Below are 27926 nucleotides of genomic sequence, written 5' to 3'. Positions count from 1 at the left end.
AACTATTTTTAGAATTTTTAAATCATAGTACTTCCATCTAATGAAAATATGTGTATCGTTTTAAAATGATGTTTCTTGAAACGTGCAAGCTTAGAAAATTCTTAAATGATTTTTTTAAAGTATCTTGGCACACATGGTGGCCAAAGCAGAAGATAAGACATCTTTAGCTTCCCAAAAAGGGCAAAAGAAGACTGAAGAATTCCCCAAACACCAGACCATCAATGGAACCTCTCAGGACCAGTGCTGCCACTTGAGCCTTTTGGTAATGACGTCTTTAATAGTTACTGCTTAATCAGGCGTTCCAAAAGGTCATATATAAAGGATCCCCCACGACTGCCGGCAGCATCATCTAGCCCTCTCTTTCTCTTGTCTTCCTCTGGTGAGTATTCAGATAAACCAGCTGCATATATGCTTTGAATTTATTCTCCCTTTATCCCTTTAAGAAGAAGATAATTTAGATTAGGAAATTATAGTACAATACAGAACGGTTTTGCAGTTAAGGTGGCATATAGGTTTAAAGCCTTCAGTAAAGGTATGTTATGAGCATTAAGAGTTTACACGAAGTCTCCACTTGTGTTTTCTACTATTGTGTTGTTGGTGCAGCTCAAGCTGGGTGAGAAGAAAACCAACTGTGTCTAATCCATAGCATTTACCAAAGAAACCTTAATGACTCATTATTAATTATCTAAATTATTTTTTTTTAAATTAATGCAGTTTGCCTAGGACCATGTACATGAGTATTTTACTGTATGTCACAGCAGAAGAACATATCCCCTGTAGTACAGTCTTGGAAGAGTTATGGTCTGTAGTAATTAGCATAATTTAAGTCTTAGCAATGGAATTATTGAGTTGAGAAAAGCACCACCTGGCAGTTCCATGCTTTTGAACTGTTTTTGTCAATTTTCTTTGCAGCCTCACACCGGGAGGTATCCTGAATTCTCTTTTCTGCTTCTTCTGCTTTCGGAGAGTTACTCACCATGCCAGGAGGTTATAAAGGAGAGTGTGGGGACGATGTGGACCCTATGCCTTTCCTGACTCCCTCTGAGCAGGAGAAGCTGGATGCCATGAGCAAGCCCTACGACATCAAGAAGTCCTGCTGGGTGAAGGACGAAAAGGAAGCTTTCATCGCAGCAGAGATCCAGGCAGAAAAGGGTGATCAAGTCACTGTGAAGACCGTCAAGAACACTGTAAGGAGCAGATAGAGCCAACAGGGTACAGGTCCAATGTACAGGCCTGTCACAAAATAGGTTTGCATGCAAAGATATTGGGTAGTTCTAAGGGAAGAACTAACACGTTTTCCAGCATTAATAATTGTAGGTAACCAACACAAGGATTTTGTGTTTTGTGTCTGAAAGTGGGAGGGGGAAACAGAAACATCAGAAAACACCTATATGTTCCTTCTGCAATTAATACATCAAATACTTAGACTTCTTCAAATCCACTCCATCCACCTCTGAAGTGCTGCACCTACTTGTACCTGAGTTATACACAGCAGGCCCACTGCACAGCAGATACTATGGAAATGTATTGTAATTTCCTGTGCTTTTTCTTCCAGACTCTCACCTTGAAAAAGGATGATTTACAGCAGATGAATCCTCCCAAGTTCTTCCAGGCTAATGACATGGCTAACTTGACCTTCTTGAATGAAGCCAGTGTCTTGGAGAACCTGCGCTCGCGTTACGTCACTATGAGAATCTATGTAAGTCCTGAGCCTCAGGGAGCCCTGTTCAAATGTACACAGTAAAGACCTTAGTACTAATGTACCCAATACAATTTTAAAACCTCTTCAATATGCAGAACATTGATGATTTTTTCTAAAATGTTTTCATTAAATTGAAAATGAACAAAACAGGGAGAGTGTATAATATGCATCATATCCCCTATTCCAAAGTATGAAATTTTAATTTAATGTAATTTAGCTGGACATATGCTCAAGTGCATAGCAAAGCCAAGAGGCAAATCTTTTTCTCTTAATGTTAACATGTAAAAGAAATTAATAATATAATTTTGCAATGCAATATTCTACCCTTACAATGAACAAGTCCATTTCTTTTGAAATCTTTTTAACATTGCTATGTTGCCTGAGAAAACTCTTTTCTATTCAGTATGAAATATGAAGAAGGGAAAAAATATATTTAAATCAACCTTTCCACCTTTTAAATACAATCTCCACCCAAACAAATTAATATCTGTTGACTGTAAATGTGACTTGTTTTCTTTCAGACGTATTCGGGGTTGTTTTGCGTGACCATCAACCCTTACAGGTGGCTGCCCATCTACGGGTCAAAAGTTGCCCTGATGTTCAAGGGAAAGAAGCGCAATGAAGTGCCTCCCCATCTCTTCTCCATCTCTGACAATGCCTATCATGACATGATGATGGGTAAGTCAACACATCACAGCGGGTGTGGTACTCAGAAATACACTGAGGAATGTTAAATGAATATAATACACAATTATGTATAGACAACAGAAACACATAACACATCTATTGCAGTGTTGTTTGCTGTTGTCAGGGGAACAATATGTAAATGAAGTGCAGAAAATTTAATGGAGAGAGAGATAAAAGAGAGCAGGTATGAAAGAAAGTAATACAGTATGCTCAGAGAGAAAGCTGGAGATTAAGGAATAAAATCTTATTTCTAGTGGGGAGCTTATAAATAGGGGGTGAAGTTGAAGTATCAGCAGCAATTATTAATATTGAAAAAGCTTATTGGGACCAACACTGAGCCCATGAACCTTAGAATCAGCTACTGTAGGTCCCAGCCATGTGTAAACACCAAGTGTCTGTGTACAGTCCCTTACAACCCTCTAAGGGAGGAAGAAAATAAACAAAAGCCCAAATAGTTTGTACTGATTCGTTGGCATTTTTTTTTGTCCACCACAGAGCATGAAAACCAGTCTATGCTGATCACGTAAGTCTATGCAATGTTTTTTGAATTTTAGATAAAGGGTTAGACCTGTTACACATTGCTTTTTAACAACCTAATTCCTGATATCCACAGTTAATGAGCCTCATTTGAAATGTTTTGTTCTTGTCTTTAACATACTTCTTATATGTAAATGCCTCTTTGTCTTTTCCCAGCATTTAAGATATCTTTTACTTTTCTTAAATGTATCAATTCACAAAATAATGTGGTATATTCTTAAGTATTTTAAGCAAAATGCAATGGCAACATTATATATGGATCAGAAAGTTAAATGGAACTTAATCTGACTAAACTGTTATAAATCCCAGTGATGGATGGGATGAACTCAACTTTTATACTTATGAAGGCTAAAACTATTTAATAATTTATACATATCCATTTGTAGAGTAGGATTTTCTGCAAAAACATTTAGAAAACATTAGACAAATATCCTCTCAGTAACAGAGACAGAGAGATATCTTCCAATCATTTATGAAATGCTCTTCATAGTAAGGAATGTCCTACACATTATATAACTGAAAAAGGTTACATTTAAGAGAAATGTAACTTATTTCTGTCTTAGGTTAACCTGTGATTTTCATACATCTTTTATAACGTCAGTATGTTATTCTGTGTGAATTTATTGTAGCAATAAAACAGAGATCCCATAATATCTATAATTCGGTCATAATGCCATTAAAGGATGATACTCTGAAATGAGTGATTCTGAGATTGTACTACAGTTAGAATGACAAAAGCCTGACACTCTCCGCTCTCCCCAGTGGAGAATCTGGTGCTGGCAAGACTGAGAACACCAAGAAGGTCATCCAGTACTTTGCCAACCTTGGTGCAACCGGAGGAAAACCATCCTCAGATTCCAAGGTAAATCTACTGCAGCAGGATGTGGGTCATTCAAGTACAGTATCTGCACTTCAGAGAGGCAGAGTGGGACGAGCCCGCTGAGGAAGCTGAGGAGACCAGCTATTGCTGGAGTTAATCTTCTGGGGAAACATGTTCTGTGATTTGTTTTAAATACAGCAGTGTATTTGTCCCACCACTGACCATATTGGAGTAACTGACCCTTAATTTAAAATGTAAAGCTCTTGGTTACAGGATATGGAAACCACACTAAAGTGATAAATGTCTCAGTGTGGACTCAATGTGGAGATACTTTGTTACCAATTCCAGAATTGTTTTTTGTACATTTTCACAGATATCAGTGTTTTGTAAATTTCGTAACTCAGTATGTGCAGATAAAATATTTTAATCTCACTACAATCTTCCATTTTAAGGACTATGCCACCTGAACAAGGGTACTTTCACTGTATTAACTGCCGGGACAATCTTTGATCTGTGTTTGACACAGGGCTCCCTGGAAGATCAAATCATCCAGGCCAACCCTGTGCTGGAGGCTTTCGGTAACGCCAAAACCACTAGGAACAACAACTCCTCCCGATTCGTAAGTCTCTTAATTATCACTTGTGGTGCAAGTAAATTACTCTCGCCGGATGAAATGTAGTGAATTTTTATTCATTCATGAGCTGATTTTATTTTCCTTGTACCATAATTGTATTATAAATACAACTTGATCCCCATATCTCCAATGCTTATGCATTAATCAAACCTTACAAATCTTCTATTGGACATGGTGTATTTAAAAGACCCCTACATGTCCTAATAGTGATTAATTACTAGAGATGTTAAATTAGGCTTTGACTACAATTTCAAATGTTTGTAGTCAAATGGCTTTGACTTTAATTTCTATGTTGTTTATTGTATGAAAAACAACAGGTGATTTTTTTATTTCACATGTGCTTTCCAGGGTAAATTCATTCGAATCCACTTTGGGCCCACAGCTAAGCTGGCTGGTGCTGATATTGAAAGCTGTAAGTAAATACTTTCTGTTGGAAGGAATAGGTTCTATTAAAAAATCTCAAATTAATTATATATCAGTATTGAACTTTATGAATATTTTGTTCTTTAATTAAAAGCTGTGGTGAATAAAACAATTTTGACATAGAAACACTTGCACATAGATGCCAATATTTATCCCAGAAGTACATCTAACCACCTGTTTTCCACCACTCACTTGTAAACAAAGATTTGAAAAGCTGCTTCCAATATCTGTCACTCCTGAATGAAGATCCTGAATCCAGGGTAATCTTAGAAAATCTTCCAAATTTAACATGTTTTCCACAACCATTTTATTTTTGAGAATATGAATAATTTCATTGAGTTCAGTCAAATTAGGTTCTTCTCAGAATGGGGAGCTGCACACCTTCACGTGACCTTAACAGGAGTTTGTTTGTTCCTGCAGACCTGCTGGAGAAGTCTCGTGTTATTTCTCAACAAGCTGCGGAACGTGGCTATCACATCTTCTACCAACTCCTGTCAGGGAAGTTGCCGGAAATTCTTGGTACGTTTAAACATACTAAGGATAAACAGCATGGGCAAAGCTACAGAAAGCCTTTGTCTGTTAAAAAGACAATCTCATCTAATGGCGAGTGAGGATGGTACTGTCTGTGGGTCAAGATTTTATGTGATTCTTTATGATGAGCTCTTTCATATTCAAGAACCAAATTCTGGAGTGTTGGCTCTCAGTCCATGAAAGTGAGAATTTCCATTGTAACTGATTATGTTTTAGTGTTGGGAGTTCCATCTGCAGGCTTATGTCTGAGCCATAACCATGTCTGAGCCATAAGGATTAGACCCTTTTTGCTTTTTGAGCAGACTTGTGTATAAACTAATGAAACTATCTGCAATTTCTCCTTCATTTCCATAGGCACTTTTCTTCTACTTACTGGAATTCCTGAGAGGCTATTCCTTGCCACTTTAAAGACCAATGCAGCTTATATACTGTAACTTTATTGGTTTGGTTAGAACTGAACTAGGTTAACATGCGGTGGTGATGTGCTTCCATTGAGCTTGTTCTGTGTATTGTCACTCACAGAAATGCTGCTGCTCACTCCTGATCCCCATCAGTATGTCTGGGTCTGCCAGGGTGTGACTGTTGTTGACAACATGGATGATGGAGAAGAACTGCTGCTCACACATGTAAGTCAGAGTCCAGTGCTGATATTAACAAGGTTCTAGATTGGGTCCTTGTCTGTAGTCTCTGTAAACAGTGTGATTTGTGGGTGCTAGAGTAAGAGAGGCAGATATAAGATAAAATAACATTCGAATTTGAGCAATAGGATAGATGAACACCCTTCATGTTTCTTCATGACTGAGTTTGTAAGATTTAGGGAGAGCTAGGGTAAGGAATCTGGTAGAAGCCAAGGAACATATACTCATGTTGTATCCATTTGCATACATTTCTGGCTTTTCTTTCTATCAGTTGGTCTTATGCCATAAATATCTCTATTCCATACCAAGTAAATTTAATCTATCTGAGGCAAAAATGCCCTTATAATAACATCTTTTATCATGTGATATCAATGTACTTTTGTCATTTGACTACCATGTGGAATTTAGGTATTAAAACAACGGTGGGTTATACCTTGTCTATATAAGGGTCATTATTATGCTTATGATAGCTACAGTACAATCTGTCATGAATCTTCAGTTAGTTCATTGATTGCTGCTTAGACAAGATAAAGGAGGACATTTTAATCTATACAGATGAACAACCTTTATGTCCCGGTGTCTTACGCATGCTGTATATGATAATGTTCTGGCAGGATGCCTTTGATGTATTGGGCTTCACTCAGGAGGAGAAAATGAGTATCTACAAGCTAACTGGTGGCATCATGCACTTTGGCAACATGAAATTCAAGCAGAAGCCAAGAGAAGAACAGGCTGAAGTGGACACCACTGAGGGTAAGATGTAACATTTCTGCCGGGTGCCTTTGCGCAGAGCACTGTTCACAAGAACAAAAAAATGTTACTATAAGGGAGGTGACAAAAAAGAGAAGGCTTTATGATCTGTCTAGATTATTCATTTGCTAGTAGCAACCTGACCGAAGGAAATAGCAAAATAGTGAAATTTGGAAATCGTGGTCTAGAGGCACACATCTATACCCTTGAGCTGATATTTGGTAGGGACTGGGGCGTGAACATGCTTGTCACAAACATCATTATTGGAAGTTTAGGTAATGTAAATCAAAAAGGGCCTACCATCTGGAAATACTCTGATCCTAGCAGAATGCCAATAAGTTCTTCAATAATCCAGGTGTGCATCAGCCATGCAAATTCAGAATGTAGGCAAAAAAGGAAATATGGATACATGTTTTGATCATCCATTACTACCTTGGGATTTGTATACAGTATAGAATGTTAAGAGATACTGTACACTACAACCTCTGAAATGAAATTGTATCATTTTTATACAAGGATTTAGATAGAAAACTTCCAGCGTAATAAATTACATAAACTTCTGATGCAGACAAACTAGAATAAACTGCATTGCTATTGAATGCAATAAAATAAGGTTTAAAATAACTACTGTAATTATAGTAAATTGCGTGCATGAAATATCAAATATCAGCACATCAAAATTGGAGATCCCTTCAGCTTTTTTCCTTGGTGGTGCACTTTGTTCATTGTGGGATGAAGTGTAACATCCAAAAGCGGTTATAAATATACCTAAAACGGCTATAGACTTTTAACAGTCTATTACTAAAACAGTTCTGTTATTAACAAGCAAAAATGGTTTAAGCAGTATGGGGCCTACTATTAGAGGATAACTATTTCAAACTGAACAGTCCTTTAAAAGTGTAGACAATATGGTTGCATGCAAAGACAGAATAGCCTGATTTTAAATGAAAAACTGAAGAAATTGTCTTTGTTCTTGAACATGATGAATGTCCTTCCTCAGTCATAATTCGTAATTAGTCCAAAATTAATTCTATAAATATCTGGAACATACAATACATATATACTGTAGTACACTGTAGAGTAGCACTCTGTCTTTCCCTCTAGGTGGGCTTTTGGATCTGGTCATATTTTTCAGTTCTATGATAAAGCATAATGCAGTATGGTATAGCAACCTGGTATTACAGTCTTCCTGTGCAAAAAAAATCTATGATCCCCAGACTCTTGAGGATGCGTTCTAAGATGATGGGACAGCCACTTGAGCAGAGTTTTCAAACTGAGTACTGGAATGATGAGTATGTTGAGACTTTTTGTTAGTATCTCATGTTCAGCAAGAAGAAAATTAATTCATGCCTTCAAATGTATGTTTTTAAGTCCCTCAGTTTAGACGTAACATGAGAAATGGAAAATCTTTTATACCATATTCAATCAAACTGCTCAATCAATAAATGAGTTTGCAATTGATGAGTAATGGTTAAAGGACAAGTGCAATCAATAGATTATGTGAAAAAGTATACATACATAATTTTATAGGCTTAGTGTAGTTCTGGGGGGGAAATTTACAGGGTTCTGGTGTAGTTGCATGGCTTCCTGTAGGAGTATTGTGAAATGAATAGGTGTGGCTAGATGCCTATAATGAAATGTAATATTTACTTGCACTGCTTGTATGTTTTGTAAGTTTCTGTGTGTATAAAAAAAAGCTGCTTTGATGCAAGAAACAATTCTGTCACAAATTTCATTAGAAGGACTCCTCATTTTACCTCAGTAAAGTAACTAACTGGTAGTTAAATTGAATGTTGAAAAAATATAATATTTCTTACAGCATTTTTCCAGGGAATTTTGCTATCCTTTTTTTTAAAAAATGTCATTGATATAAATCCATTGTATATGGTTTTTAAAGTTTGAAATCTAACTTAGCACACAGAAAGCAGGTATGCTAGAAGAATACTGACACCTTGTTTCAAGCACATAACACAAAGAGAAAAGCAGATTCAATTTAGTGGCTTTTAGTAAGGCTGATTTGTGACATCCTATGTAGAAGTTTTTATGGTTTTCTGCCCTCTTTTGCCCTTTGCTGCTGATGTTTTCCTCTTGGATTTCCAATCTGACATCAAGTAAGATGTTAAGCATCAGAAGCAAATTTTTCTATTTCAGTCACTGAAGCTTCTCCCTTAAATATGCTTAGCATCCCCTGTTTACCTATTTTGATAATTTTATCCACCAACTGTATCTTCTATTTGGATCTACTGATAAGATTAAGATAAGATAAGATTAATTTATTTTAGAGTTATGTTTGAGATGCATATCACATTCTCCAATATCACATTCTCTGTTTTATCCTCTCTGTCATCCTCAGTGGCTGACAAAGTTGCCCACCTCATGGCAATCAACTCTGGGGAACTCCAGAAGGGCATTACCAGGCCACGTGTGAAGGTGGGGAATGAGTTTGTGACCAAGGGGCAGAACCAAGACCAGTGCAACTACTCCATTGGTGCCCTGGCCAAAGCCGTCTATGACAAAATGTTCAAATGGATGGTTGCCAGAATTAACAAAACCTTGGACACCAAGATGCAGCGCCAGTATTTCATTGGAGTTCTGGACATTGCTGGCTTTGAGATCTTTGAGGTAAACAAATAATCCATTTCTATCCCTTCTATCACACAAATATACAATTTTACTGAAAGAGATATTTAAATTGGTTTTGGTTGCAGCACTTAAACATTAACACAGTCTGGGTCAAAGTAACAGTTTTAATAAACCAAAAGCTCTGGAGTATAAAAATTCCTGAATTAAATCCATGAATTTCACAGTTATTGCCTATTTCTTCACAGTTCAACAGCTTCGAGCAGCTCTGCATCAACTTCACAAATGAGAAACTGCAACAGTTTTTCAATCACCACATGTTCGTGCTGGAGCAGGAAGAGTACAAGAAGGAAGGAATCGACTGGGTCTTCATTGACTTTGGTCTGGACCTGCAAGCCTGCATTGAGCTGCTGGAGAAGGTGAGATAAGGGAGGAATGATTATATGCCTTTACATACACCGTGTTTCAGTAATTTGAGCTGTGTGGGTTGAAGTGTTTTGAGTTCATAGTCTCATTGTCCTTTTGCAGCCCATGGGGATCTTCTCAATCCTAGAGGAGCAGTGTGTGTTCCCCAAGGCCACTGATGCTACCTTTAAGGCTGCCCTGTATGACAATCATCTGGGCAAGTCCAACAACTTCCTGAAGCCTAAAGGAGGGAAGAAAGGCCCAGAAGCGCACTTTGAGCTGGTCCACTATGCTGGCACTGTGAGTTTGTAAACCTCAAAATGAAATCTGATTAAGTCTGTGTCACCATTTCATTTTGGATTATAGCCATTACATCAGTTTTTGATGTCTTTCCTTTCAAATGTCAGAATTAACTGATCTTGCTCCCTTTACTTCATTGTTAAGGTGGGGTACAATATCACAGGCTGGCTTGAGAAGAACAAGGATCCACTGAACGAGACTGTGGTGGGCCTGTTCCAGAAGTCATCTATGAACCTTCTGGCTGCTCTCTTCAAGGAGGAGGAGCAACCTGCAGGGACCAAGAAGCAGAAGAAGGGCTCATCCTTTCAGACTGTTTCTGCTTTCTACAGGGTATTCAGCCATTTCTGTGCTCCAGACTGTTCCTGTTCTGATATTCTGCAAATGATAAAGACAGAATCTTTTTAAATTCACCCCATAGGGGATCAGACTTTGACAAAGCACATACATTAACCTAAAAAACCAAAGTGAGTTCTGTCTACTCTCAGCACTGTTTTGTTTTATGATAATTTGGTTCCAAGTGGCATTAAAAAATGCATGTTTTTGGTATTGGGGGGAGTTCAATAAGTCTTTAATATTGTTCATCTCCATTTTCAAACAGGAGCAGCTGAACAAGCTGATGACCACGCTGCACAGTACTGCCCCTCACTTTGTCCGCTGTATTGTACCTAATGAGTTCAAGCAGTCAGGTAAGATACAGCACAGCTAAACACAGTGCAGATCTTCAACATGAAAGGATACCTCTGAGTATCATAGGGTTCATACATTGAGCAATCTTGAACATTCACTTTTATACTCCAGAATGAATACTTTAAAGTATAAATGAGTCAAAAATATGTGTTCAATAATCAAAATGTATGAAGATCATTATTTTCACAACTCACAGACAACATGAAAGGATACCTCTGTGTATCGTAGGGCTGATACATTCCACAATCTTGTATGTTCTCTTATATCATTGAGTTTTATACTCCAGAATAGGTACTTTTAAAATGCTACACAAAAATACGAAAAATAAACACAAAAGTTCACTTTTCCGAACATATAATAGGTTTATTTTTTAAATAAAGCTGAAAATGTAACACTGGCAGCTCTGTGCAGGGATGCTACCTGACCATGTCCCTGTCTTCACCCAGGGGTTTGTGATGCCTTCCTGATTCTGCACCAGCTGGCCTGTAACGGTGTGCTGGAGGGAATCCGCATCTGCAGAAAGGGCTTCCCCAACAGGCTGCAGTACCCGGAGTTCAAGCAGAGGTCATTCTGGCAGTCATTGTGTATTTCCTACTGGGGCTGGTGCTTACCTGAAGAAAAAGAAGCGACTGAACTCTGAGTAGAATGTTGGGCAATAGCTCAAATACAACACAACCCCCTCCCACCTTAAATTGTAAACTACTTTGTATGCAAATCAGGATTTATATATTCAAGATTTTTATTTAATTTGATGTAATACTTTAGTGGGGCGTTAGCATGGGGGGTGAATTGTTGTCCAATTTCTTTTCATTAGCTGATTTTGTCATGATCTTTGTCAGTCAAAGAACAAGATAAATCCATTAGTGTGAGTGAAAAAATTCCTATTTTATCCCTGTAGTCACATATAGGTATGTACAGTAATTTCGATTCTCTTCACAATAGAGTAAGCTAAGCTAAATAGCAGGTTGCTTTTGTTATTATGTAGAAATCAGGAAAGGTCAGATGCTGTACATTTCAGTATCTAACCTTTATTTTTTGCAGAATAACTACACAAGTATTCTAATTTCCTGACACCATGTTTACTAGTGTGTATATTTTGCTGTTACAGGTATTATATTCTGAACCCCAACGTCATCCCTAAGGGATTTGTGGACAACAAGAAAGCCTCAGAGCTGATCCTGGGCTCTGTGGGCCTGGATGACATGGAGTACAGGATTGGGCACACTAAGGTGAGACTGGAGACAGAGTGAACAGATAAAATGCAACAAAGCTGAGGCCTGCATTTAATCAAGTCTTTGCCGGTTGGCACCTCAAGGAGTACATTTTCACATGCTTAGTTCCTCTTGTTTTTCTGTCTCTTCTCAAAGTCTCTAACAGTAAAGACTATGCATTAAACGCTGATATTAAAGAGAATGGGCTTTTTTTTACTTAATTCAAAACTTTGTCATAAATAAAACATAGAGTTTTTACGTTTTTGAAATAAAGAAGAAAATTGCTTTCAGAAGATTTTAGGTCTTACATAATCTTTGCAAATTCATCGCAAATTCAACGAAATACTGAATTTATTAAATTAAGGTTGGCATGTTATCTTAACTTTCATTCTAATTTTTTTAGAGGATGGGCAAGTTTAAATGTCTTTAAGACAAAGCACTCAGGAATCCATATTTTCCCCTCTAATGTGAAAGGTTTTCTTCCGTGCTGGAGTCCTGGCCAAGCTTGAGGACATGAGAGACGAGCGTCTGGCGAAGATCATGACCATGCTTCAGGCCCGACTCCGTGGTGTCTTCATGAGAATTGAGTTCAAGAAGATGCTTGAAAGAAGGTCAGTGCTGACAATATTCTTTGGCATGACTGTTCACTGCACAGTTAAATCTCAAGATTTAAATGCAGAGAGTATTTTTAATTATCCATATGAAACTGACACCATATCCTGAAAGTGTTCTCTAGGTTGAGGTTTCTTGCAGAGACACATGAAGAGATGTGACAGTAGAATCGGCTGAGAGGTCCTTCTTGCTATAATTTTACACAACCACATCACACAAACAACATTTGTGTATTCGCATGTTCCATGCAGCACTGCTATTGTTGGTACTGTATATTGACATAAAAAGTATATGTATATATCCATATATTCCATCAGGGGAGGCACAGTGGTGCAGTAGCCACTGCATCACAGCACTAGGGCCCTGGGTTTGTTTTGGAGCTGGGGTGCTATCTGCATGGAGCTTGTATATTCACCCCTTGTTCGTGTGGGTTTCCTCGGGGTGCTCCAGTTACTGTGCCTCCCACGGTCCAATGACATACTTGTAGATAAAATGGTGTCTGGGAAAACTAGTCCTTGTGTGAGTGTGAGTGTGTGTGTCTGCATGTCAGCCTTGTTATCCTGTCCAGAGTGCACACTGTCTTGCACCTGCTGCTGCTGCGATAGACTCCAGTTCTCCTTCCACCCTGTACTAGATAAAGCAGTTAGAAAATGGATAGATACATACTTTCAGAAAATTTAGGAGAGATGTTCAGCCTCAGGTTAAATATTTTAGCAATGATACTAAGTTATTGTGTGTATACACCAAGCTGAATGTTCTTGATGGATGTCTTGTTGTAGAATTGCTCTGATCGCCATCCAGCGTAACGTGCGCAAATTCCTGCAGCTCCGCTACTGGGGATGGTGGAAGCTCTACAACAAAGTAAGTGGAGGGAGTCTAGGACTCAGCCGCCTTCTGTAGTGTCAGTGTGGGACAGAACCCCTCCAGCTTTCCTCTTTCTGATGTCCTGCCCTTCAGGTGAAGCCTCTGCTGAATGTGGCACGGCAGGAGGATGAGATGAAGGCCAAGGAGGAAGAGCTGCGCAGTGCAATGGAGAAGACCCAGGAGATGGTCAACAGGATCAAGGAGCTGGAAGAGAAGTTGGCCACCCTCTCCCAGGAGAAGAATGACCTCGCTTTGGCTCTGGCAGCTGTGTGTACTATTCCATAAGACTTAAAGCAGAGCTTAAATGTGGTTAGGCATTTACTAGATCACAGCAGATTTTCTCACCCTCCTCCAAGGTCTTATTGATAAACGTTTCTGTCTTAACTTTCTCAAAATCACATTTTATTTTATATTATGAATAGATAGTCAGTTTCCTCACTGGGAACAGTGGAATGGTAATTGGAATGGTAATTCCACCCTGAGGTTTTTAAGTCCTCTGCTGTTAAAGCTTAACTCCTGCCCATGTCTCATTCTCTCTACATCCCCTGCCTGCAGGATCAAGAGACACTGGCAGACGCAGAAGAGCGCTGCACCCAACTGATGAAAACAAAGATAAACATGGAGAGCCAGATCCAGGAGATGAAGGAGCAGCTGGAAGAAGAAGAGAGTACAGCCAGTAGCCTTGGGGCCCATAAGCGCAAGCTGGAGGGGGAGCTCAACGACCTCAAGAGGGACCTGGAGGGGCTTGAGTCCACTCTCGCCAAGACCGAGAAAGAGAAACAGGTAAGATCACCTTCTGTCCTTCAGGAAGGGCCATCTCTCTCTTAGACTGAGCAGAGAAACGGTTTGGATTGTTTTTCTTTAATTTGGACAGGGAGGTTCAATACGTATAGATTTTAGTATTGCACACACTTTGTCTTCATCCTCAGAAAATGTACTAAATTTCAAAATATTTGAAAAGAGGTTATAATAAACTATTCCATAATTCTAAGAGTAGTACTATCAGTATTATTGTAGTTATAATTTAAAATTTACCTGGCAATTACAATGTGGAAAAGTTTTTAAAGAAACTGATACAAACATGGTAAATTAAACAGGACCTTCACACAGAAATAAACCAAAGTTTTAACTTGATTCAGTATCCAGAAATGTAAAATAAAAATAAATTAACACAAATTCTTCTTTAAACCTTACACAAAGCGGAATGAGCTTTCTCTAGTTGTGAACGGTATATTGTTCTACTATAAAATCACTTAGAAGATTAGAAAATGGAATTGACTCATGAAAGAGTCCCCTGCCAATTTTGAACTATAGCTGGAATTCACATATTCTTGTGCACTGCTTTGAAAGTTTATTTAGAAGGTTTCCTTCTTGAAGGTTCACCACCAATACAAATTATATAACCCTTTTCCAACTTCCCAGTTTGTACTACTCTGAAAGTAATGTTTGTTCTCTATTTCTTAATCTATTGCTTTGGTTTTATTATGCATTTTGTACGCAGAATAGACCTACGCAAAAACAGCCAGAGATTAAGAACATTCTGAATCATGTATCCAATAAGCATGATTCTCATCTTGTTCTTCCGCAGGCTCTGGACCACAAAGTGCATAACCTGACTGGAGACCTGGGCCAAAGAGATGACAGTATAGCCAAATTCCAGAAGGAAAAGAGAGCTCTCGAGGAGTTGCATCAGGTGAGGCCTGCTTCAATGTTCTAGAACTGCTTCCTGCCTGACAGAAAACAAGGTTTGTTCCTGTTTACATATACAGTAATGATGCGGTATTTGCATTTTGTTTCCAGAAAACTCTGGATGATCTCCAGGCAGAGGAGGACAAGGTGAACCACCTCACTAAGAACAACAGCAAACTCAACACCCAGATCCATGAGGTGAGTGAGTTACCAGCAGAGATGGAAAATGAACAGTCAATGCAGCAGATACTGTGGTGCTCCCAGAAGAAAATAGCTGAACGTTCGTATGATGAGACTACCTCTCCTTGATCTTTCAGCTGGAAGACAACTGGGAACAAGAGAAGAAGATCCGTGGTGAGGTGGAGAAAGCACGACGGAAAGCTGAGGGGGATCTGAAAATGACCATTGAAAACCTGAACGAGATGGAGAGAGCCAAGCTCGACCTTGAAGAGGCTGTCAAAAAGTAAGAATGTCATCAGGCTGAGTCACCAGGAGTCAAGGAGCATAGGGGAACAAGTAACTCTGCAGAGCTAAAGATGAATTACATAGGTTTTGTGTGTTATCCCTGTGCTATTGAGATGAACTTAATTAGCAATTTGAGGGCAATAATTTAAAGTGTTACTTCTTACATTATAATATTATTACTCACTGTACATCTCTTCACTTCCTCATGTGACATTAGTGTGTGACATTGGGTATTTTGATGTTTGTCTTATAGGAGGGATTTTGAGATCAACCACTTGAACTCAAAATGGGAGGACGAGCAGTCTCTCAACTCTACTTTGCAGAGGAAGCTCAAAGAGCACCAGGTACTAAGAAACACATGCAGTCTCGTTACAAGGCAGACAGGAATAACAGCCAATGAAAGTCATTCAACTTTACAGCTGTCTGGTTCTTCCTTGCAATTAATTTTTATAGTGAAGGCAGCTGTTCCCGACCCCAGGCCATCTTCTCATAAAGCCTGGAAAGCTATTAAGATAGACCTCTCAGCACTCAGGGTTCTCTATTTTCTCAAGAGCGTTTTCATCAAAATATCAGTCTATGTATACACCTTACATAAGCAGTCTCAACTGAGTCCAATAGCATTCAACTTATTATTTTTATTATATTAATAATAATAATATTTTATAATTATATTATCATATTATTATTTAAATAAACTCTGAAGTTCTGCATGTTTGTATGTTTAAGCCATCTTCTCAACTTAAAAAGTCATATGAATCATAATACTGCAGGAGGTTTCTTGACTAAATTTTGCTGAGCTGCTTGGTGACAGCAGTTCCCCACCTATAATATGAATCCACTTTCTTCCAGTTTCCAGTTACAAGATAGAAGTTACAACCTTGTCTGCAAACTTCTAAAGATTTGTGCTTGGTTGATTTGCAGGCTCGCATTGAGGAGCTAGAAGAGGAGCTTGAAGCTGAGAGAGCCATGAGAGCCAAGGTATCTCCATCAAGAGCTCAGTGCTGCTGTTCAGAAGTCTGTTGTCATTCCTGAGGAAGTGATTCTGTAACCATCTTCCTTCCTTTATTGAAACAGGTAGAGAAGCAACGTTCTGACTTGTCTCGTGACCTGGAGGACATCAGTGACAGGCTGGAGGAAGCAGGGGGTGCTACAGTTGCTCAGGTGCATCAGTTAATCCTTTTATAAATTGTCCTTCAAGTTTACCTACTTAGTCATGGCTATGTCATCATTATTATTTTCTCAGACATACATTTATGGACCTAAAACAGTTTCATTTTTCATCTATATGCTGACTAATTTTATTGTATTGATTAAAGGAATTATTGGAAATCTGTGCACTATAGCCACAGCCTTAATATATAGTGAATATTACAAGATGCAACTTGTCTCAGACATACTGTAGTTCATAGCGCACAGTGATTCAGTCAGAAGGATTTGGTGTGATACTAACTGGAGAATTTCTGGTCAATGATCCCCAGATTGAGCAGAACAGGAAGAGGGAAGGAGAGCTGCTTAAGCTTCGCCGGGAGCTGGAGGAGGCAGCTCTGCAGTCTGAAGCCACAGCCTCCGCTCTGCGCAAGAAACATGCCGACTCCATGGCAGAGCTTTCTGAGCATGTGGAGAACCTGCAAAGGGTGAAGGCCAAGCTGGAGAAGGACAAGCAGGTCATGAAGGCTGAGATCGATGACCTCAGTGCCAATGTGGAGACTATCCAGAAGGCCAAGGTAAAGAAGGTTGAGTTTAGAGCTCTGTAGGTTTCAAATGAGAGGAAGCCCATCTGGCCTGTATGGTAGCTAGTATCTTATTGATCCAAGAATCTCTTTCCATCATTTCTCAATATGCACTATTTTACATCTGATTGAATGTATGTTTAGTCGATGTCTGTTCATAACAGTTGTAGTCAAGATGTTTACGTGAAGGACCTTTTCTAACATTCAAACATTTGTACTGAGACCTAATGTTTTGTATCAAAATCTAAAATTGCGAAGTGGTATTCAAAGGACATTAGAGAAAGTCAGCAGCAACTGTTTCTCTGTGCAGCTGAACGGAGAAGCCCATGTTCGCAAACTGGAGGACAGTCTGGCAGAAGCCAACGCCAGACTGGCAGAAGTGGAGAGGAACCAAACGGAGCTGAATGCCATCAAAACCAGGATCTCTGGTGAGAAATCTTGTACATTTTATTGTGCCTCCTCTCCATTACTCAAGGCCTACATATGTCCACATATGTAGATACATTATATATATAGTATTTCTACAAAACAGGGGTAGGAAGGGTGTTACTTGTTAACAAAAGTTAAATTATAGTGAAATATTTATTCTAAATTATAGTCATGCACTGTGTTGAAGATGGGTTGTAAAACTATATCTCTCCTTCCACCCCTCCTGCTACAGTGTATAGGTTAGTGTCATTTCACCATATCACTTCGGATCTCTCTTTATGAAGTATAGTACATGGAGACAAGCTGCAAGTATGGTTATCATTGCTGACCAATACAAATGTCAGAGATATGTTTTTCAATCATCCTGGTCCTGCTCTCTCCTGCTGTGCAGCTGAGAACAGCGAACTGAGCCGGGAACTGGAGGAGACGCAGAGCAGGTTGAACCAGGTCCTGCGTGTGAAGACCACCCTGACCTCCCAGACCGACGAACTGAAGAGGCAGGTGGATGAGGAGTCCAAGGTGAGCTGTCACTGTGAATTGGCCTTCAAACTATACATGGAACTTAAGGATTCTTGACTTGAAAGCATTCTATCAATTCCATTATCTAGAGAACTACCGAGTTGCGCCCTTCTTCTCTCTCCCCAGGCACGCAGCGCCGCAGTGGTTGGTCTGGCCAACGCCCGCCATGATCTGGACCTGATGAAGGAGCAGCTGGAGGAGGAGCAGGAGAGCAAGGCAGAGATGCAGCGGCTCATCTCGAAACTGAACTCTGAGGTCACGACCTGGAGGACCAAGTATGAGACTGATGCTATCCAGAAGACAGAGGAGCTAGAGGAGACCAAGTGAGTTGTTCCTGTGTTTCTCAATCCAGAGATGGGGACAGGTTTCTACTCTGTAAGTCAGTGATTTTATGCATACTATTGTTGGATAGTGAAATGTTGGATATTTACAGTAGCAAACTCACTTTTGTTGGATGTCTTTTAGCAAATTTTTACTAGTTGGAGTTTTCGATATACTGTAACATAATGTGTCTCCAGTAAGACACATTTGAAATGTAATTTTAAAGTCACTGTTTGCAATGACCATTTTTCAGATGAGATGTTAAACCGAGGTCCTGACTCTCCATGGTCATTAAAGATCCCCTGGCACTTCTCGATTGAAGTAGGGAGTTATCCCAGTGTCTGGGCCAAATTTCCCCCCATGGCCTTTACCATGGCATCCAAATTGTCCCTATGTATGATTGGATTGTACTTGCCCTGCAATGGACTGGCGCCCCGTCCAAAGTGCACCCTGCTTTGCGTTTGTTGCTTGCCGGTATGCTCCGGCTTCCCGTGACACTATATGTTATAAAGCGGTTTGGCAAATGACATGACATGTTCGCAATGATGAAAATAGCAACTTTAATTCACACATGAATCATCCACAAGTAAGATTAAAATAAATATGAATAATGCACTTGTTACAGCTATCTTTTCTTGTAAGTCCAAGGGAAAATTGAGTTATTAATCAGTATATACTGTACTTCAGTTAAAGCCCAAAATCTGAACCCCTTTAAGGCCAATTTTCTCTCTACAATGATTTGTATTAAACACAGCTGGCCTTGATGTTTACAGTGAATTCACTTATGATGGAGAAAAGAAAACACTTCTTTACCCAAACAGTAGTGGGTTTCAGGAACAGATTTCCCAGCCACTTGGTTGAGACCCAAACTCTGGGAGCCTTTAACAAACATCTGGATAACATTTTATATTCACTTAGACACTTAACTAACAAAGAGGCAGAACAGGCCAAATGAGCCCCCTCTTGTTTGCAGACCTTTCTTATGTTGTTACTGGTATAAATCCCAGTGATGTTCTTTGCTCAGGCGCAAGCTGGCAGCTCGGCTCCAGGAAGCAGAGGAGGCGGCAGAGGCAGCGCAGGCCCGAGCGGCCAGCCTGGAGAAGGTCAAACAGAGACTGCAGGGAGAGGTGGAGGACCTCACTATTGAACTGGAGAAGGTGTGTCCCTGCAAAATGAAATCCTGAGGATTTTGTTTGTGAGAAGAATGGTTGATACCTTTCCCGGCACTTCACATTAGTTTTAATGAACAATGTTGTCACAATAGCCGGTTCTGACTCAGTGAAATGCGTAGTTAAGGACCCTATGTGAGACAGTAATCCGGAAGTCACTGGAGAATGACATCAGGGAAGGCACAGTGTGTTAAAACTGGAATGACAGACAGGGGGCAGTGACTGATATGATCCAGTGGATGGGGGGGCACAGGCGAACGAGCCCAAAGGAAGTCCAAAAGGGTAGTTAGGGTGCAGTCCAATATCCAGATGCCGGGAGATCCATCCAAGACGCAGACGATTAAAAACGGGAACAGGGAACTGGTACCAGGAACACAAAAGTTTAAAAGCATAACGGGGCAAGGTGCTACGAGCCCCAGACAGAGGTCAGGTTGCCGAGATGAGCTCTGTGCCCTCAGGCCACTCCTGTGCTGTGTGGTAGGCAGGCTTCCGGGCATCTGTCTTCCAAAGCTGATCCCGGAACTATGGAGACACCGTTAAATATGGGAAAGAGGATGGGACACAGGTGCAACTATTAAACTAAGAACATTACAGAAAAGGGTAGGAGCGACCTCTAGAGGAGGGATGACGACCGTTACAATATAGTTTTGGATTACAAAGAGAAAGGCTGGGAAAAATAAACGTACTTGTTCTTTCTATTAAATTTGCAAAACTCCTAAGCAAATCTGCTGCCACATAAGTTTAGCTGGTTTTCTTACTTACAGTTCCGTACCAATGCACAGAAACCTATGAAAAAACTTACAAGAGAATAATTTTCCTTAGGCCAATGCTGCAGCTGCTGCTCTGGACAAGAAACAGCGCACCTTCGACAAGATGATTGCTGAGTGGAGCCAGAAGTGTGAGGAGCTGCAGCTGGAGCTGGACAACTCCCAGAAGGAGTGCCGCTCCTACATGACTGAGGTCTTCAAACTGAAGACGGCTTATGAAGAGTCACTGGATCACCTGGAGACTGTCAAAAAGGAGAACAAGACCTTGCATGGTGAGTTCGCCGAAATCCAAAACTATGAACTGCCTTCTAACAATGCAAGGTTAGAACAGAAGTGGACCGATCATGTACCATTTTCTCATCTTGCTTAAAGGTGACAAAGTCATGCATGTTGGCAGTTGAATAACAGGATGTTCCTCTTTAACTTGCAGAGGAGATTAAGGACCTCGTGGAGCAGTTGGGTGAGGGTGGAAAGAGTGTCCATGAGCTGCAGAAGATCAAGAAAAAGCTGGAGATTGAGAAAGATGAGTTGCAGGTGGCTTTGGAAGAGGCTGAAGCTTCTCTAGAGGTAATGAGGCCTTTCTGGAGAGAAAGGCTACAGACATACACAGTACCAGTTTGTTTTTAAGAGATTCCAGTACATTTTATTAGAACTGGCTACAAAATGTAAAATTAAATTAATGTAATAAAAATTAAGTAACAATAAAAAAATGTTAAGCATACTTGAAGTTGAACAGATTTATAGAATTGTTTATTACACATTGTATATTTATGTATGTAGAGGGATTTTGAATATGTCATTATTTTCTAGCTGACTTTAAGACATCAGTAGGCAAGCTATGCCAATTTTAAATGGTCCTATTGGTCACCAGGTTGAGGAGAGTAAGGTGGTTCGTATCCAGTTGGAGCTGGCTCAGGTGAAAGCTGATATTGACCGAAGAATCCATGAGAAGGAAGAAGAGTTTGAAGTTACTAGGTAAAGTGCTTCACCAGAATTCCTAGAATGTTCCTTGGGGAAAGAGCATCAATTTAACTATATCCTCCTCTAAAAAAACTTTTATGAGCTTTGAGAGAACCAAGTTTATTTGCTGGCAAGTGCTGAATTGTATCCAGATAGCAAAGTAAAAAATGAACTGCACATAGAAATTGAATATGGGCTTGGTCCTCTGAGTTCTCAATTATTGATTATCTCACATTTGAATGGATCACACAATCACATCACACAAGGATTTTTAAGTCCTTTTCATTATGAAGAAAAAAAAAGGTTCATGATTTTACCAACAGAGGATCCAGTAAGTAGTACTGTTTCCTATCTGTAATGTCTAAAATTTTCAATGGGCTTTCCAGGAAGAACCACCAGCGTGCCATTGAGTCCCTGCAGGCCAGCCTGGAAGCTGAGGCCAAAGGTCGGGCTGAGGCTCTGCGCCTGAAGAAGAAGATGGAGACGGACCTGAATGAGATGGAAATCCAGTTGGATCACGCCAACAAGAACAACAGTGAGCTGGTCAAAACTCTGAAGAAGATGCAGCAGCAGATCAAGGTAGGAATCTGTAACAAACAACCCTAACTCATCTCAGAGACAGTCCAGTCCAATTCACTTTACAAATATTCTGAGCTTTACAGCTTCCAGTTTTCATCTTGATGTGTCTTCAGCTGTGCATCTATACATTTCTTTGTGATGGTTTCTGTTATAAAAGACAAGGAGATATGTTTCTACTCTTGTATTTTCACAATGGAGGCTTTCTTATTTATTTGGGGGATGTCTCTTAAGTCTCACAATATTTAGAATAATAAAAATCAGATGTTAACAGTATAGAAGAGCTTCAGTTTATTCCCACAGCAGTAGGCCAGACTGTGGTGATGGTGAAATCTCTGACCTCACCTGACCTGACCTGACCTGCTGCAACCTTCCCCCTCTCCCTTCCAGGACATGCAAATGCAGATGGATGAGGACGCTCGCCAGCACGAGGAGCTGAGAGAGCAGTACAACCTGCAGGAGCGGCGGCTCAGCCTTCTTCAGACCGAGCTGGAGGAGGTGCGCAGCGGCCTGGAAGCCTCCGAGCGCTCCCGCAAACTCATTGAGCAGGAGCTGGTTGAGACCACCGAGAGACACAATGAGCTCAATGTGCAGGTAATTGCTGCTAAATAATAATAATAATAATAATAATAATAATTGCTTACACTGTATAACTGATATGATTTTATCTTAGTCACACTGTCACTGAAACAATGTTGAAGAAGGCTTGTGGTGTGGGGGGGTTATTTAATAATAATAATTACTTATACTTATGTAGTGCTTTTCTGGACACTCAAAGTGCTTTACAGTTAATAGGGACTCCCCTCCACCACCAATGTGCAGCATCCACCTGGATGATGCGACGGCAGCCATTGAGCACCAGAACGCTCCCCACACATCAGCTATCAGTGGGGAGAAGAGCAGAGTAATGAAGGCAATTCATAGATGGAGATTATTAGGAGGCCATGATTGATCAGAACCAATGGGAAATTTGGCCAGGATGCCACGGTTACACCCCTACTCTATTCAAGAAACACCCTGGGATTTTTAAGGACCACAGAGAGCCAGGACCTGAGTTTTATGTCTCATCTGAAGGACGGTGCCTGTTTACTGTATATTGTCCCCGTCACTATACATGGGTATTAGGACCCACTAACATCTCTTCCAGCAGCAACCTTAAGTTTTCCCAGGAGGTCTCTCATCCAGGTACTGACCAGGCTCACACCTGCTTGGCTTCAGTGGGTTGCCAGTTGTGAGTTGCAGAGTGATACAGCTGCTGGCAATAATTAAGCCTTGGATGGGAGCGAATTGTACAAATACAATTGAGAAGATGTTAGAGATTTTCACATAGTTTTTAATTTTTATATGAAAATATGTTTAATATTTAACATAGTTAATATTTGAAACTTTAAAATGTTATTAGATCTTAATCTATGATACTGTTTGAACATTTATTTAGTCTCAAATGAACTTTCAATTTGCATGTGTGACAAAGTATGTGATCCTTTATATCACTTACTTTGCTTAAAGGAGGCTACCCTTTAAGCATTTATGAATGCAATTAAATGTTTCCCTTAACCATTATTTACATTGGTTTTGTGGAATTCTGGCTCATTCCTCCTTATTGAAAACCTTATAGGGCTGCCTTGCATGGATAAGTCAAATCAGATTTGACTGACATCATTTTATGTACTGTACTGTATATTGGTACATTTTAATGCTTTGGGGTCTTTAATATGAAAGGAATATGAAAAATTCCCACTTGAAAGACAATTTTCAGAAACGTCTCTCTCTCTACTTCAGAACCAGAGCCTGACTCTCATAAAACGTAAACTGGAGGCTGACTTTCAGCGCATCACCAATGAGAATGAGGAGCTGATCAGTGAATTCCGTGCAGCTGATGAGAGAGCTAAGAAAGCTGTCACTGATGTAAGCTTCTTATTCCATCTCTATGCATCTTTGTAAAACTATAAATACACAGAATAATGTACAATAGGCACCATAAAAGTTCCTTTGATGTGTTGGGAGGTATTCCCAAATGCATGACTGTAATACCAATAGTATTTTTAGTGATAGACTGAGCTAAAGCTCAACGCATACATTTGGAATTTTTTGGGGCATAAAATAATACCCGATAGCTTTTAGGCTGCTTGTAAGCTCGTCACTTCTGCATTCAATTTCTAGTGCAAGTCTACTTGTATTTTTTTTATAAGTTTATTCCATGATGAGAAACCAAAAACTGAATTATAGTTCCTAGTGTCTGATCAGCTAGGTGTCAGTGATGAATATATACTGTACAGAGCTCTACTTGTTCATTGTCAACTGTTTCACTGCCGAATGGCTCTGCTGCTCCCTCTAGGCCACACGCATGGCAGAGGAACTGCGCCAGGAGCAGGATCACTGCATGCACCTGGAGAAGATCAAGAAGACCAACGAGATCACTATCAAGGACCTACAGTTCAAGATAGAGGAGGCTGAGCAGCTCGCCCTGAAAGCAGGCAAACGCACAATCCAGAAGCTGGAGGCCAGGGTAAGCAAGTCAGTTTGTACTGAAAAGACATGTGCTGTTTGCATCAGTATCTTTTTACGGTAATGTAAGGTAGAGAAAAGTTAATGTTCCAACATTTTCTTTACGTAAAGTAACAAGGCCATAACAACATTCTTTTCCTTTATAAAACTACTATTTTTTTATAAACTGGAAATATGCTTCTAAAAAAAATAAAAAAATAGTTTTATGAAGTTATTAGTGCATCCATACAGAATTTTAATGATGCTCTAGTTATTCAAATGTATTTTGTGCTAGAATACTGTCTGTCAGTACAGTGTTTATTTAGCTGGAGTCATTAACAAGTGTGACTAACAATCAATGAGCCATAAAATACCGACAAACTCTGAGTTGAAGTAGGAGAACAAAGAAATCGATATAAAAAGAATGCAATGTGCAGGACAGAAACCAGACTGGAAACTGTCAAGCAATAAATGGTCAGTGAATAAAATCTGTGTGGTTGCTGAAGAGCTGCTTTTTCACAAGTTTTTATAGACAAAGGGGATAAGAAAACAAGTGATATTTCTGGGGATAGAAGTGTGAAGAGAAAGCAGTTTGACCTATTTTAAATTAAAGGAGATTGTAGCTCAAGAGTACTTACTTAATTCTTACTTAATCTTTGCACAATTCTTTGCACAGTCCTGTAAAGTAAATTGCACTATGCACATTGCACTCCTATGCACATTGCACTCTGTACCTTGTACCCTATCAGAAATGTCTATGTCTACATTGTCTATAGCATTATCTTGTCAGTGTCTATCTGTATTCGCACCGTAGACCTGGAGAACAATATCTCGCCCCTCTGTATACTTTTATATGGCTGGACTGGCAAATTAACTTGAGCTTGAACTTAATTTAAATGAAGAAACTGACTCAAATAATTGTATGCTATTTTGCTCAAAAATAAATGCCAAACACACAGACCAAACCATAAACATGCATAAAAAATGTGGCTTCAAATGTTTTATCTGGTACAGGTAAAGGACCTGGAAACTGAACTGGATGCAGAGCAGAAGCGCCACGTGGAGACAGTGAAGACCCTGCGCAAGAATGAACGTCGCCTCAAGGAGCTGGTCTTCCAAACAGAGGAGGACCACAAGACCAACCAGCGCATGCAGGAGCTGGTGGAGAAGCTGCAGAACAAGCTGAAGTCTTACAAGAGGCAGATTGAAGAGGCTGTGAGTATCTGTCCAAGGTGGCAGGATCTCAAGTTTCTCCATAACTGCAGGAGATGGTATCACAGAACTTAAGAATCCCATCACCCTTACCATTCTTATTCCTGCCTAAAACGCTGAAACAGTGAAGCACTGGCCTGAGAAGTCCTACATATTAAAACAGGAAATAGTTAATCAAATAATTACAAAAATCCAGTAGTAAAATAATAATCAAATAAATAAATGCAATAGTACAGTAAGTATTTAAATACATGTACAGCATCTTAAAGGTTGTCTCTTTTAATAGAATGATATACTCTAAAGCCAAAATCAGTATACTGTATATTTAAAAGATGGAGTTTGGTGCAGTTGTCTGTAGGTGGTTCTGCAGTAGGTGACTGCTGTTTCTCTGTTTCTCTGCTGCAGGAAGAACAAGCAAACCAGAGCCTGTCCAAGTACAGGAAGACTGTCCATGAGCTGGATGATGCAGAGGAGAGAGCAGGCATGGCGGAGTCGGCCCTGAACAAGCTGCGCACCAGGAACCGCGCCTCTGTGGGCAAGGGCATCACCTCTGTGGAGATCATCCAGGTGTCCAAGTCCTCCTCCTCCAAGAGTGTCTCCGAGGAGTAGGCTCCTGTCCACGTTGGCTGGCAGGTAAGAGCACTTGATAGGATTTACTGTTACTTCATGACTGCATGATGCAGAAAACTTTAAAGTACTTTGTATCATTAAACATGTTCGACAGCTCTTTTATTGGCATTGTTTCCTTAAGCTGTTATTTTGATTCAGAATTATTTTTCATCATTACCTGCACCAGAATGTCTTTCTTAAGAAAGAAAGGATTGATCACATGGAGAAAGGCACCATTAATGCCTGTCAGTGGGTAGAGAAAAGTGGTGTGATCTACATGCCCTGTGGACTTAATTGCAGTACGCTTTCAGATGTTTGCCTCATAATGTAATAGTGGATGAAATATAGATGTAGATTCAGGATAGGGAAAACAAAAGGATCTCCAGCAGCATGTACTTTGTAGAAGAAATTGCTGTGATTGCAGTTATAAATTATTCAAGAAAAAGCTTAAATGAAGTCTTTGGATGAAGCAAAAATAAGCTATCAAATATATCATGTTTTATTGGTCGTTTATGTTCTTAATGTTGAAATTCCCTAATAGCAAAACAGTCCTTTCAGTCTTCTGTTGGAGGTTTCCATGCATTATACAACAATTGTTTAGTCTGTTTACTGTTATATGAATAAGGAAATCTTAATACTTATTAGTCTATAAACAAACATCTTCTAGATCATTTATAGTTTAATAGGATCTAGACATATACACAGTATAACCTGTCTTCCCCATTGACTGCCTTAATATTATGAAAAAATATCACATATTGAGACAGGAATGTAAATGAAAGACTGCATATTTCACTTTGATGGCGCCCCTGACTAACATTGCAAATCTAAGAAAGAGAAATATGACAATCCTGGAATTTTAATTAAACACTTCCAGTGCTGGAACTCACAGTGACGCAGTGGTTAGCATTGCTACCTCGCAGTGCTGGGGCCCTGGTTCAATTCCTGGGGTGCTATCTGCATGTTGTTTGTATGTTAACACCAGTGTTTGCATGAGTTTCCTCTAGGTGCTCTGGTTTCCTTCCACATTCCAAAGACATGCATGTAGGTTAACTGGCTTCTGTAAAATTGGTACTGGTGTGTGTTTGTGTGTGCCCTGCAATGGAGTGGTGTCCAGTCCAGATTGTATCCTGCCTTGTGGCCAGTGCTTCCTGGGACAAGTTCCAGGCCTCTGTGACCCTGAATCGGATAAGTGGTTGTAATGTAATGATTTCCAGTGCAAGACAGTTGTTTTTAACATATGTGTTTCATCTTCCCAGGGTGACATGCCAGTAACCCACTCTTTTTCCATCTGGATTGTTCCTGCGACAAAAAACAATGAGACAGGACGGCTGGAGGACACTCCAAGTCTTGTAAAGTCTTGAAGAAGAATCCTGTTTACTGAAGCTTTGTCTTGGTCTTGCTCTGCCTGCTGCATAGACTTGTGTCGTGATGATGGGATTGGATTGGGAAATGCTGCACTTTCATATCAAGGATGGAGAGTGCACCTCTGTATATCACCCTGCTACTGAATGTACATGAACAAGCTGCTTCAAAGTCTTAAAGCATAGTTGTAATAAAGCAATGGATGTAATTAAAAAAGGTTGTCAGTGTGTTTTTGAGCCTTTTATAA

General features: G+C 39.8%; 1 protein-coding gene across 1 annotated transcript; it reads left to right on the top strand.

Annotated features, from left to right (window-relative positions):
• Positions 1 to 327: 327 nt before the first annotated feature.
• On the top strand, positions 328 to 27880 carry LOC102685466 (myosin-16). Its single transcript, XM_069180699.1, has 43 exons — positions 328 to 379; positions 913 to 1187; positions 1556 to 1699; positions 2224 to 2380; positions 2885 to 2912; positions 3689 to 3788; positions 4273 to 4365; positions 4729 to 4792; positions 5224 to 5322; positions 5857 to 5960; positions 6587 to 6725; positions 9076 to 9344; positions 9551 to 9721; positions 9831 to 10007; positions 10152 to 10337; positions 10606 to 10693; positions 11141 to 11258; positions 11803 to 11923; positions 12380 to 12516; positions 13297 to 13378; positions 13475 to 13648; positions 13937 to 14164; positions 14970 to 15074; positions 15182 to 15268; positions 15388 to 15533; positions 15789 to 15879; positions 16457 to 16513; positions 16610 to 16696; positions 17014 to 17259; positions 17576 to 17693; positions 18086 to 18213; positions 18340 to 18536; positions 19559 to 19691; positions 20526 to 20742; positions 20901 to 21037; positions 21342 to 21445; positions 21817 to 22009; positions 22397 to 22600; positions 23789 to 23914; positions 24345 to 24515; positions 25508 to 25708; positions 26111 to 26338; positions 27574 to 27880. Exons 2-42 carry the CDS (start codon positions 978 to 980, stop codon positions 26312 to 26314), a joined length of 5841 nt encoding a protein of 1946 aa, XP_069036800.1. The 5' UTR covers positions 328 to 379; positions 913 to 977; the 3' UTR covers positions 26315 to 26338; positions 27574 to 27880.
• Positions 27881 to 27926: the final 46 nt, after the last annotated feature.

The sequence above is a fragment of the Lepisosteus oculatus genome, chromosome 19, assembly GCF_040954835.1.
Source record: "Lepisosteus oculatus isolate fLepOcu1 chromosome 19, fLepOcu1.hap2, whole genome shotgun sequence".
NCBI classification, from domain to species: domain Eukaryota; kingdom Metazoa; phylum Chordata; class Actinopteri; order Semionotiformes; family Lepisosteidae; genus Lepisosteus; species Lepisosteus oculatus.
The sequence above is the reverse complement of the archived record's forward strand: the minus strand, read 5'-3'. Positions and strand labels throughout refer to the sequence as shown.